This window comes from Saccopteryx bilineata, chromosome 6 (assembly GCF_036850765.1).
Source record: "Saccopteryx bilineata isolate mSacBil1 chromosome 6, mSacBil1_pri_phased_curated, whole genome shotgun sequence".
NCBI lineage: Eukaryota > Metazoa > Chordata > Mammalia > Chiroptera > Emballonuridae > Saccopteryx > Saccopteryx bilineata.
In genome coordinates, this window is record NC_089495.1 from 31,173,811 (window position 1) to 31,187,654 (window position 13,844).

At 32.4% G+C, this 13,844-nt stretch overlaps 1 protein-coding gene across 1 annotated transcript in view; it reads right to left on the bottom strand.

Annotated features, from left to right (window-relative positions):
• ADAM2 (ADAM metallopeptidase domain 2) overlaps window positions 1-13,844 on the bottom strand; it is an 86,737-nt gene that overhangs the window by 22,898 nt on the left and 49,995 nt on the right. Inside the window, exons 13-14 of the mRNA XM_066237506.1 lie at window positions 9,240-9,345; window positions 174-357 (exon numbers count right to left, since the gene is read on the bottom strand). Of these exons, the coding sequence (XP_066093603.1) occupies window positions 174-357; window positions 9,240-9,345 (290 nt within the window). The remainder of the gene's footprint in view (window positions 1-173; window positions 358-9,239; window positions 9,346-13,844) is intronic.

The following is a 13,844-nucleotide window of genomic DNA, read 5'->3' on the forward strand; positions in this document are numbered from 1 at the left end:
ATATCATTGATGTATGAATGCAGATGTTTATTCTTTCTTAAGTATTTTTATATTTAATTTTTTTCTTATTTTTGAAATTAAATCTTTACTTAAATTAGGAAAAAAATTACTAAAAATACATTTAAAAACAGAATGTAAACTATAAAGTCATTTGGAAGTAAAAAATTGCATACCTTATTTGTAGCACAAACAGTTCCATCTTTTACCCACATCTTTGTGTACTTTTCATGACCAGATGAATACTCCAGTGAGATGCAAATGTTTTCATTTACATTAGTATAGAAAGTAATGGCATCCGAAATAGTAAGTGAAAGTTTTGATTCATATTTACATATTAATTTTCCACACATCAAATCCCTAAAATTTACCAATAAATGAAAACATTAGATTAAATAATATTTACAAGAAATAAATATTAGAATTTATTTAATTCTAATATTAAATAAATAATATTAGAATATTATTTTCAAAGCTAAAGGATTTAAATAAAGCATTGAAGTTTTTTAAAAAAGGTATAGTCAATTAATTGTGAAACACCAAAGATAAAAAATGGGAGATTTTGCTTGCATTGTTAATGATAACTAAATAGCCCTGACTGGGTAGTTTAGTTGGTTAGAGTGCCATCCTGATATGCCAAGGTTGTGGTTGGGATCCCAGGTCAGGGCATGTATAAGAACCAACCAGTGAATATATAAATAAGTGGAACAACAAATTGATCTTCCTCTCTCTGTCTTTCTCTTTCTCTCCCTCACTCTTCCTTTCTCTAAAATCAATCAATAAAAAAATAACTAAACATTTTAGTAATTATGAACTCCTAGTTAGCAAATAATTTTTGGTAATGATTTCTTTATCTTTTTGATTCTTAGGTATAATCAATTTCTAATTTATTCTATCCTAAAAATTAGTAAAGTTCATCTAATTTCAGTCTTATTTGACTTCCTTTCAGTTTTTTAAACATAATACCTATGTTCAGCATTATGTGTCAAGACTGATCTGCACTCAAGAAGTATTATGTGCAATAAATATTAATATAAAAAACTAAAATGCATTGTAACAATAGCAGTATAAACCACAAAAATAATCCTGAAAATAACCAGAAAATTAAAAAAGCATTAGTTACAAACAATAATACAACTTATAACTGACTTTCCAACAGAAATAATGGAAACCAGTAGATAACTGAATGATATATTCAAAGGTGAAATAAACTGTCATTTGTCTTTACATTTTACCATATATGCAAAAATAATCTTTCAAAATGAAATGTGACATTTTCAGACAATAGTTAAGAATATTTGTCACCAGTAAGCAGTCTTGGACAAAAGAAAATGTAAAATGAGTTCTTTATGTTGAAGGAAATTTATCCTAGATGTGGCTTGTATAAGTGCAAAATGCATATATCGCTTTAATGTGATTGAGAAGATTTCTATTTTAGTTAGATGAGAGCATTTATCGTGGTTCATTGTTAAATTTTGTGATAAATCAGACACAAAACAAAGAAAATTGTGTAGATAAATACACAGGAGGTTACTGTGTGAGAGAGAAGATATAGATTAAGTCATCTTCCACTAAAACAAGTATTAAACTGGGCAAATTGGGTGAAATAACACAACTGACCAAAGACAGACAACAAATGGAGAAGCATTAATGAAAAGCTGCCGTAACGTCAAGCAAGAATAATGAGAAGCTGCTGTCTTCTTGCCTGAGTCTGCTCCCATGACCTCTCCCAGGTCCACTGATACTGTCATTTTACCAGAGCAGGCCTGACCATGAAAACCAATAAATATAATCTCAGAGGGGTTTGTTTTTGATTTGGTGCAGCGGATAGAAAAAAATTCTCACCCAGCAGCATTTTGAGTAAAAGTAGAAAACTTAGTAGGGAATGTATGTAAAAAATAGCATCACTTTTAGCCTGAGGTTGAGGGTCCCAATGAGGTTAGTGATATGTAAGCCAGAATTTAAAGGTGCAATTCTAGAAATGAAAGTTCTAAAAAAGGGTGGTAAAAACTTTCCTTACATCACTTTTCTGCTAGCTATGCATGTGCTGAGGAGACTTGAGAAAGATTGCTTTGAAATAGCTTCAGAAGAAACTTTACATTGTGCTTCCCAAGTCACAAAAAAAGCCATCACAGAAGCACGCGCACACACACACACACACACACATTCACACACAATGCCAGATGACCTCAGTGATGAAACTTATGAAATATATATATAAAGAAAAAATAGTACTAATTCTATACAGACTTTATAGAAAATGAGAAGTGTAAAACACTTTCTAACTCATTCTGTAAAGCAAGTATTATCCTGCTATCAAGCCAAAGTTATCAAAATATGATGAACATAGATACACAAATTCTTAATAAAATATTATCAAACCAAATTTAGAATTTACATATAAATGCTTATATACCATGACTAAGTGGGAATTAACCAGGAGAGAAGGATTGAGTTAATATCTAAATGATTCTAATTTGTAGACTATAAAGAGAAAAATAAAAATGTATAATCACAGGAAAAGCATTTCATAAAATTCAGTAGTGATCCATGATAAACACTCGTATCTAACCAGGCACAGAAAAGAGATTCCTCAATCTGATAGACTTGTATGTGTAACCTATTAATGATATCATGGTTGAAGTTGAAAGATTGAATGTTATCACCCTTCAATCACAGGCAAGACAAAAATTTCTGTTTTCAACACTTTTATATAATGGGGCAAAGATTTCTTAGGTATTTTACCAAAGCCATGATGTGTAAAAACATAAATGAATAAATTAGACAGTATAAAAATTAAAATATTTTACTCTCCAAAAGATGTCATCCATCAAAGAAAAAAAGATAAAGGATAGCCAAAAATATATTAATAATTTATATATTGATAAATATTATATTCTAAATGTATAAACTACTTTTACAATTCAATAATAATAACAAAACTTAATTTATTATAAAAATGGACTACATAACCCTGGCCAGTTTGCTCAGTGGTAGAGCATTGACCTGGGGTGTGGATGTTTCTGGTTCGATTCCCAGTCATAGAACACAGGCCACACAACCATCTACTTCTCTACCTCTCCCCCCTCCCTCTTCTCTCTCTCTTTTCCTCCCCCTCCCACATCCATAGATTGATTGGTTCGAGCTCATCAGCCCAGGTGTTGAGGATAGCTCCATGGAGCCTCTGCCTCAGACACTAAAAGTAACTTGGTTGCCAGCATGGCCCCAGATGAGCAGAGCATCAGCCCCAGATGAGGGATGTCCAGTGGATCTTAGTCAGGGCGCATGCTCAAGTCTGTCTCTTCATATCCCCTCCTTTCACTTTGAAGAAAAAAAGATATTTCAAGATATTTCACCAAAGAAGATATGCAAATGATTAATAATTACATGAAAGAATGATAATTTCATAAATCAAGGTAAATATAAATTAATACCAAAATGAGATGTCCCTTTAATATGAAAAATAAGACTAGTAAAAAACTCCACAGAAATGCTGTGATAATACTAAATGTTGGTGAAGATGTAGAAAAAGTGGAACCCTCATATATTGTTAATAGAAATGTAAAATGGTGCAATCACTCTGGCAGATATTTGGATAGTTTCTTAAAATGTTAAACACTTGCTATATGACTCAAAAATTTTACTTCTAAGTTTATGTACAAGTGAAATGGAAAAGTATGTCTACATAGACACTTGAGCCTTTGTCACTTATTATATCGCAAAAGCAACAAATATACGCTTTTACAAAACAAGCAAACAAAATACTTCACAAGAATGTATACAATAGCATTATTTTTAATAGTCTAAAATTAGAGGCATTCTAAATTCCCATTACCTGATTATGGTTAAACAAATTATTAAACAAAATGTTGTATATCCACACCATATAATATTATTCGGCAATAAGAGTGATAAGCTACTTATATATGTACTACCAATGGATGAACCTTAAACACAATATGATAAATGACACCAAACAAACAAACAAACAAAAAAAACCCCAAAAGAACTATATATTTGTGTAATTTTCTTTAGTAAAATCTCCTGAAAAAGCAATTCATGTAGACAAAGAAAATCACTGGTTGCTTGATGCTGGGATCAGGTGTAAGAATGTCCAAATGGCACAAAGAAGAATTCAAAATGATCCTGAATTCTGGTGATTTTTGTGCTTCTATAAATTTATAACAAAGCAAGTAAAATATCCTCTTAAATGAATTGATTGCTTTTTAGCAAAGTGATTGATATCTTTAAAAAGCTCTGAAAGTCGTGTAAGAGCTTCTACAGTAAGAGTTTACAAGTCATTTCTCCTGTCATTATGAGAAAAAGCTGAAGAAACTTATATCAGTGACTCATCTTGGATCCATCAGAAAACTGAGGGTGCAGAGAAAACCATTTATATGAATCTGGAAAGCTGAATACAGGCAGAAACAGTCAGTATAGTAACTGCAACTTGCTTACCTGGAGCAGAAACCACTGAACTACATAAGCCATTATGACAAATTTCTGGAAACCAAAGTGGACTAACATGAGAATTAGAAGCTCCCAGAGAGCATAGTCTAAAGTGCAACTGTATTTCTTTTTGTCTTTTCCTAAGACCCCTATCAGGAGGCCTATTTAACAAAGCTCTCATGTAGACCTTGCAGGGAAAAGAGAAGAGTATTGTGAAACCCTCCAAGGCCCTTCTTCCTAACAAAAACTTAATCTGCAGGTGGAAAAACATTATCAGCTGGCAAATTTGAAACATTATTTCTAGCTGGGGAAAGGAAATTGCATGTCACTCTGGCCAACTCTATTCTTCTTGTCTCACCTAAGAAAAAATAATAAATTAATCATAGTCAATAATAGATAAGGAATTAAGATAACAGATTGGGAATGCTGTAGCTGTTTCAGGGATGAGGGGACGGGAGCATGGTATGGAAAGCTCTGTACCTGGAGAAAGAACAGGAACATCTCTGAAAGCCACACCATTGAAACACAGACATAATAAAAGATTGAGATTGATATGAAAACTAGAGATGGTCCCCTCCATCACTCTTATCATCTTTATCATCATACTAGGGAAGCTCCAATAACAATAACAATAACAATGAATTAAAACTAAAAGATCTGTAAGACGTACAATTCCTCTGAGGGGCAGAATGAAGGGAAGCCCCAATTCTAAGAGAGGAGGAAGAAACTACCCATTAAAGATATCAGAAGATACTGGTGCCTATAGCTACAAAAAACATCAGACACAGCCCAGCTTCTAAAAAGGTTAACATAAATCCTCACACTAAAAGCCTATTTATCTCAGTGTCTATTACACTACATAATACCTTTCAACAAAAAAGTACAAAGTATGTGGAAAGGCATGAAAAACACAGTCTAAAGAGACAAAACAAGCATCACAACAGAATCAAATCATAAAACAACTGTTGAGATGATAAAATATAAGGTTTTAAATAATTATAATTAGTATCTCAAAGACATTAAAGGCAAAATATGTCAATATTTTCAGAGAGAAAATATTAATAGAGATACGGAAACTATAAAAACCAACAAGACTCAAAAGAAAATAATAGCAAAAAAAGTAACAGAAATACAAAATAGCTTCTGAGGGCTTATCAATCAAACTCAATCAAAACAGTGGAAGACAGACTCAGTAAAGTCAATGACAGGCCAACAGAAACTTAGAGTGAACCACAATTATAATGAGTAATGAAAAAAATCAAAACAGAAAATCCAAGAACTATGGAATAATATCAAAGAGTACAATATTCTCTGAATAAGAACAGCAAAAGGAGAAGAAAAAAAGGCAGAAGAAATATTTTAAAAATTAATAGCTAAAATCTCTCCAAAATTATTGGCAAACATGAAACCACAAATGCAAGAGACACAGAGAAAGCCGAGCAGGATAAATGCCAAAACAAAATCACCTACAAATATATCACATTTAAACAGAGGAAAACTAGTCTATGAGAAAATCCTGAAGGGCAACTAGGTTGGTGCACATTTTTCAGAGGAACAAAGATAAAAATTACAGCAAACATTTCATAAAAAATATAACTCAAGAAGAGAGTGGAAGAAAGTTTTAAGTGTTAAAAAAATGCTAACTCAGTATTCTGTGTCCAGTGAAATTATCCTCCAAAAGTCAGGAGAAATAAAAATTTTCTCAGTTAAACCAAAATAGAATTCTTTGCCAGTAGGTCTGATTGCATGAAATGTTATATGAAATTCTCCAGGTAGAATAAAGATAAATAGTCAGAAATTGTATCTACATAATTAAAGGAAGAGTATCAGAAAATGAATACATAAGAGAATAATAGTTTTTATCTTTCTTATTCTTAACTGACCTAAAATAGAACTACTTAAAGCAATAATATACCAAAGTATTGAGTGTTTATACCATATGTAATAGTAAAATGAATAATACCAATGTCAGAAAGGACTAGATGGAAGAATTGGGATAATAGCAAACCTGTACGACACAAAGAGCAGTATACCATTGTTAGAAGGTATGTTAACACTGTGTCATGTATTGTTGCTTGAAGATAGCAGATATAAATCCAACTATACCAGTATTAACTTTTCATGGGAATGGTCTAAACAACCAATTAAAAATCAGACATTGTCAGAGTGAATAATTAAAATCTGACCCAAGGTTGGTACAACATCTGAAAATCAATTAATATGTATAATATACTCTATTGCTAGAATGATGGACAAAAACCATAGAATCATATCAAGAGATGGATGAAAAATATTTGAAAAAATGCAACCATTCAATATTAAAATCTGTCAACAAAAAAGGAATGCAAAGAAACTTTCCTAATCAGATAAATAAATAAACTTGATGGTGAAAGGCTTAATTTTTTCCCATAAAACTGAGAATGAGCAAGCTTCTCCTCTTTCTCCACTTATATTTCAACATTTTAATGGATATGAATACAGTATAATCAAGCAAGAAAATATATTAAAGGTATCCCAATTAGAAAAGAATATTAATTAAAACTTTATTTGCAGTTGATATTATTCTGGACATGAAAATGTTAAGAAATTCACATTAATTCCCCTCCTGCCTGCCAAAAGAAAGAATTTAAGGATGCCATACAATATAAAAGATCAATATAAATTGTTATACATTTTCATTATTACTATAGTATTGAACAATGTGAAAAGGAAATTTAGAAAAACATCCTATTCATAAGTTTCAAAAATATGAAAATAGAATGTTTAGGAATATATTTAATAAAATCGACATAACACTTGAACACTGAAAACTAATAAAGAAGGTTGTCTGAAAACATTAAAGAAGATTGAAATAAAATTGAGATTCTATATTTATAAATTGAAAACTGAATATCATTAAGATGCCAATTCACACAACCCCCCCCCCCAACAATGTTTATAAAACTAATGAAAGCTAAGGACTAAGGTCTATGAATTTACCAGTGCTAATTTCTTGATTTTGATATTGTACTACAGATAAAATAAATATAATAAGATGCTACCATTTGGGGAAGCTAGCTAAAAGGTACAGTAGGCCTCTGTAATCTTTCTATATTATTTTTGCCATTTCTGGTAAATCTAAAATTAGTTCAGAATAAAAAGATACAAAAGTAAAACTCAATGCAAGGAAGACTAAACCATTCCAAATTAACAGAGAAAAATTTAACAGATTATCACACAGGAAGATATACACATTTGACAAAAATACTTGAAAAATGTTTAAAACAGTTATTAATTATATAAATTCAAATTAAAACAAAAATAACTTACAACTAGAATGACTAAAATAAGATAGATTGACAATATCAAGAAGTAGCACAATGTGAAGAAACAAAGACTCTTAGATTTTGTTAGCATGAATATATAATTTCACAGCCACTTTAAAACAATTCATCAGTTTCTTTAAAAAGGTTCATATGTACTTATATGACTCAGTAATAATAATCTTATGTATCTATGTACCCAACATAAATGAAATTATATCTCACCATAAAAATCTGACCTTCTTTGAAAGCTTATAGCAACTTTATTCATAATACCTCAAAACGATTCATGACATAATTGACCATAAATTAGTGAATGGATCAACTAATTGTGTTAGTTGTGTTGTATTTATCATTTTCAGTGATTTTTAGAATTGTTCAGCAAAAAAAAATAATACTAATATGAGAGCAATCTATTTGATTCTCAAAAATTATCCTGGGTATATCATGTACAGAAGTCTCTGGATTACAAATGAGATACATTCCTTAGGTTAGTACTTAAGGTGAATTTATATGTTAAATTGGATCAGATACATTTATCTATTAAATGCAACTTAGACAGATGTTTGTCTTACCATAGTATTTATTTTTACCTTTCTGTGCATATAAACACTAAAACATTTTCCAATGTACAGAATCTACTTTATTTGTAACCTGGAGACTACTGTAACTAGCATTCAAAAAGGTAAATTTTCTTTTGCAAGACACATGTACTTAAAATGGTCATTAGGGCAGAGAACCGGCTGTTAGATTACTTGAATTCCACCACTGCTTTCTGGTGTGCATAGTATGTCAGTCCCATTGTAAGTGCTTTTCACAGACTATCTAAATTTTGCACTGGCACCAGACCAATGATGTTAGTAAAATTGATATTTATATTTTATATATAAGAAAAGAGAAACATATGTTCAAGGTCTGGCTGTAAAGTACATGCTCTTAAACATAATACTTTATTACTTCTTGGATAATAAAAATTTATGTGTTTTCAATTTATCATTATAAGAATGGTTGTTCTTTGTAAAATTACATTAACAGCATGCAAGCCTGACCTCTGGTGATGCAGTGGATGCAGGGTCGATCTGGAATGCTGTAAGGTCGCTGGTTCAAAACCCCAGGCTTGTTTAGTCAAGGCACATACAGAAAGCAACTATTGAGTTGAAGCTTCCTGCTCCTCCCCGCCTCCCTGTCTCTCTTTCTCTCTCCTCTCTCTAAACTTAAATAAAATCTTTAAAGTAACAGCATTCAAAATAAAAAATCAGTCCTTTTAACTCTTGGATAATTAATGAACCTGTGTGTGTAAATTAAGCAGTGTGTGGTAAAATACAAAGGGTAATTTGGATATATGAAAAAAAGAGGTACGGACATTGTCTATGTCAGAAAATTTTAATTTCATAGCTAGGTGATATTTTTATTACATGTAAACTTATCTGGTGGTATTTTTAAGTTTAAGGCAATAAATATAGTTTCTCAGGTAGATTTTGTAAAGCATACTTAGGTTGACATTTTTTGTATCCTGTATCATCGCGACCACAGTTCCCAGATTGATCAGTCATAGCATTAAGGTAGTTATAACACTCTTCAGGACCACTGTTTATCCCTGAAAATAAAGTTTGGTTAGTCATATTGAACTTATATTAAATTAAAAATACACTTATTTTAAAATACTTTAAAATACATTGTAAAAAATAAGATTATAATATAAATTGAAAATAGCAACTTGGCTTGAGATCACATAAAACTTCAATGAAATATTTAGAAACTGAAAGCACACTTTTACTATCCAGGTACTTATATATAAACATGGTATGCAGTTTATATTTTAAGTTTTAGTAAGTCTAGAAATGCATATCTATACGTATATTAAAACAAAAAAATTAACTTATTGGTCAATAGTCTGTGTTTGCATAAATGTCTTTTCAAGTCAAGCCAGTCAACTATTTCCTTCAATTAATCTCTTATTTTGTTCATTATGATTTCCTCAGACAAAATATCTTGGAGTCACAACTGATTCATTTTCACATTCATTATCCAATCCATACATAGAATGTGTTTAATTCTCATAAGACCCAATTTACTTAAAGAGCAATTTGCTTATCATAACCCTCCATCATCAGTTCTACTCCATTTGAAAAATTAAGTCAAAATCCTTTGATAATAAGAGTTAAGCACTGCATCAGGATGCTTAAAAACAAAACAAAACAAACAAAATGCCAGAAAAGAAGCCCCAGCAGCCACATCAGATTCTCAGTTGAAACTCAGAGTCAGTAGTGAACTGAAAATAAGCAGTTGATTTGTCCAGAGGTCATTGGCAAAGCTGGGTATGGGTGAAAAGTCAAACTTATAAGTTTATCAAGAGAAGCAGGAGGTTGCTGGTAGACCTAAAATAAGTCAAAGTTGGAGATCTTTTATACCAAGAGTGATAAAATTAGATGTAGGGGGCCTTAAGGTATAGCTTAGCCCTCCCCCAAGGTTTGCTCCTACTTCTAAACATATGAAAAGTAGACTAAAATATAGAGAAATGATTTCCATGAAACAGTACAGGTTTTTCTGCAGTTTCTGTGCTCTGGTTACACACCTGCCCAGGGGAGGTATCTCAGTAAATACACCAAATCTCAGTTGAAAACCCTGGAAAGTTATGCCCCAGAAACGAATGAATTAAATGTAGATTGAGCCTTCTTTAATCTCTAACTTTAACAATAATAACTTCCTGATTTAATAAAAGTGATTAGTCTTTCATTTCATGTACCTAACAGAAGAAAAAAGACACAATATCAGTATCTATACAAGAGAAGTATTTAGACAGAAAACAGGGATTATCAAAGGGAAAAAATTAAAGACAGAGATAGCGGAAAATTTTTAACTAGTATTTGATTTTATCTTTAAAAAAACCTCAAGAAAGAATATAAAATGAAAACATCTATATTTTTTACATAATTGAGTAAGAGAACCATGATACATATAAACTAAAACACACATCAAAAAGCTTACATTAATTTTTTTAGACCTCAGAGGTTAAGTTCTATATTCACACTTTCAATCTGCCATGCTCCAGAGTACAAACATCTTTCAGAGGATTGCTTTTACACATATCTGGTGCCATGATTTTTAGGTTGCTACAGTTTTTGTGGCTGCTGCCCATGGGGTGAGGTGCCCTTAAATCATCTGGTTTCCATGGTCAGAGGGCTTGCATTCTTGGGTGCCAGGGGTGGTAACAATCAAAGAGAGAGCTGGCTCCCACCATCAGGGCACTGATTAAACAGCAGGCTGAAACACATGCTCAGCCTCTTTGTTTAAGAGACCTCTTTGCTTGAACTGGAGCTTTGGCCTGAGTTGAAGGTATCTTGTTTGGCATACATCTAGAGGCCTACCGATGTTCTCTGAGGCGGTAGAGGATGGCAGACATCAACTTTGAGCTTTCCCTTTCTCCCTCTGCTTTGTCTCAGTTCTCCTGTATCTCTCAGAAAAGAGATTTTACCCTCAGAATCACAAAAGCCAATTCCTTAAGTTTGATAGGTAGGTAGGGGATAGACAACAATACATATACATACACACATACATATACACACACATACATATATACCTATACATATTCAGAAAAGAAATATAATTCCTACAGATTTTGTTACTGTGGTGGAATCCTGGCTAATAAAGTTTATAAGACAAAGGGACTTGGGGTGTTTTAATTTGAAAATATTCTTATCTCTTTTTAGTTCCGTGGTAGCCAAAAGCCAGCAACCTTACAGCTAATGAAATGGTCTGATATATTTTGAGCTGGTAAAAGCACCATACCCATAGCTCATAGTTTATTTCTGTCTACTTTTCAATAAAGGATAGAACAAATAAAGGATCAGCAAGGAAATACAAAATTAGAACAGCACTACAAATAAAGTAGATATCTATAGAACACTCTATCCAATAATAGAAATAATACCTATTCTTCTTCATGTATCTGGGTATTCTCCAAGATAGACTATATGTGAGGACAAAAAATCTAAATAAAGTAAAAAGGACTAAAATCATAAAAATTATGTTCTCCAAATACAGTGATATTGAATTTAAAAGATAACAACAAAAGTACATAAGGAAAATGCAAAAATTTGGAAATTAAAGAACATATTCCTAAATAACCAAAACATCAAAAAAAATGTCATGAGAAATTCAAAATACTTTGAGATAAATAGAAATAAAAACATGGTATACAATAATTTAAAAGAAACATTGAAAACAGTATTTAAAAATTTATAACTTGAAATATTTAAATAAAAAAAGAATGATTTAAAATCAGTAGTAACATTCCATCTTAAAACACTGAAAAAAGAGAATTCTAAACATAAAGCAGGCCCTGGCCGGTTGGCTCAGTGGTAGAGCATCGGCCTGGCGTGCAGAAGTCCCGGGTTTGATTCCCGGCCAGGGCACACAGGAGAAGCACCCATCGGCTTCTCCACCCCTCCCCCTCTCCTTCCTCTCTGTCTCTCTCTTCCCCTTCCGCAGCTGAGGCTCCATTGGAGCAAAGATGGCCCGGGTGCTGGGGATGGCTCCTTGGCCTCTGCCCCAGGCGCTAGAGTGGCTCTGGTCGCAACAGAGCAAAGCCCCGGAGGAGCAGAGCATCGCCCCCTGGTGGGCAGAGTGTCGCCCCCTGGTGGGCGTGCTGGGTGGATCCCAGTTGGGCGCATGCGGGAGTCTGTCTGACTGTCTCTCCCCGTTTCTAGCTTCAGAAAAATACAAAAAATAAAAATAAAACATAAACATAAAGCAAATATAACAAAAGAAATACAGGGATTATAGCAGAAATAATAAAATAAAAAATGGACAAATGATAGAGAATATTAATAAAAATAAAATGTGTTTCTTAGAAAAGATCAGCAAAGTTGATAAATTTTAATTACTAACTGGAAAATTTTCCACAATAAAATACTTATGTGCATACAGAAGTCAATAGCCTTTCTATATGCCAACAATGAAACAACTGAGAAGGAACTCAAAAGAATAATCCCCTTCACGATTGCAACAAAAAAAATAAAATACTTAGGAATAAACATAACAAAGAATGTAAAGGACTTATATAATGAAAACTATAAACCATTGTTAAGGGAAATCGAAAAAGATATAATGAGATGGAAGAATATACCTTGTTCTTGGCTAGGAAGAATAAATATAATCAAGATGGCTATATTACCCAAAGCAATATACAAATTTAATGCAATTCCCATCAAACTTCCAATGACATTTTTTAAAGAAATAGAGCAAAAAATCATCAGATTTATATGGAACTATAAAAAACCCCGAATAGCCAAAGCAATCCTAAAGAAAAAGAATGAAGCTGGGGGCATAACAATACCTGACTTCAAACTCTATTATAGGGCCACGACAATCAAAACAGCATGGTATTGGCAGAAAAATAGACACTCAGACCAATGGAACAGAATAGAAAGTCCAGAAATAAAACCAGATATATATAGTCAAATAATTTTTGATAAAGGGGCCAACAACACACAATGGAGAAAAGAAAGCCTCTTCAATAAATGGTGCTGGGAAAACTGGAAAGCCACATGCAAAAGAATGAAACTGGACTACAGTCTCTCCCCCTGTACAAAAGTTAACTCAAAATGGATCAAAGATCTAAACATAAGACCTGAAACAATTAAGTACATAGAAGAAGACATAGGTACTCAACTCATGGACCTGGGTTTTAAAGAGCATTTTATGAATTTGACTCCACAGGTAAGAGAAGTGAAGGCAAAAATTAATGAATGGGACTACATCAGACTAAGAAGTTTTTGCTCAGCAAGAGAAACTGATAACAAAATAAACAGAAAGCCAACTAAATGGGAAATGATATTTTCAAACAACAGCTCAGATAAGGGCTTAATATCCAAAATATACAAAGAACTCATAAAACTCAACAACAAACAAACAAACATTCCAATAAAAAAATGGGAAGAGGATATGAATAGACACTTCTCCCAGAAAGAAATACAAATGGCCAACAGATATATGAAAAGATGCTCATCTTCTTTAGCTATTAGAGAAATGCAAATCAAAACGGCAATGAGATACCACCTCACACCTGTTCGATTAGCTGTTATTAGCAAGTCA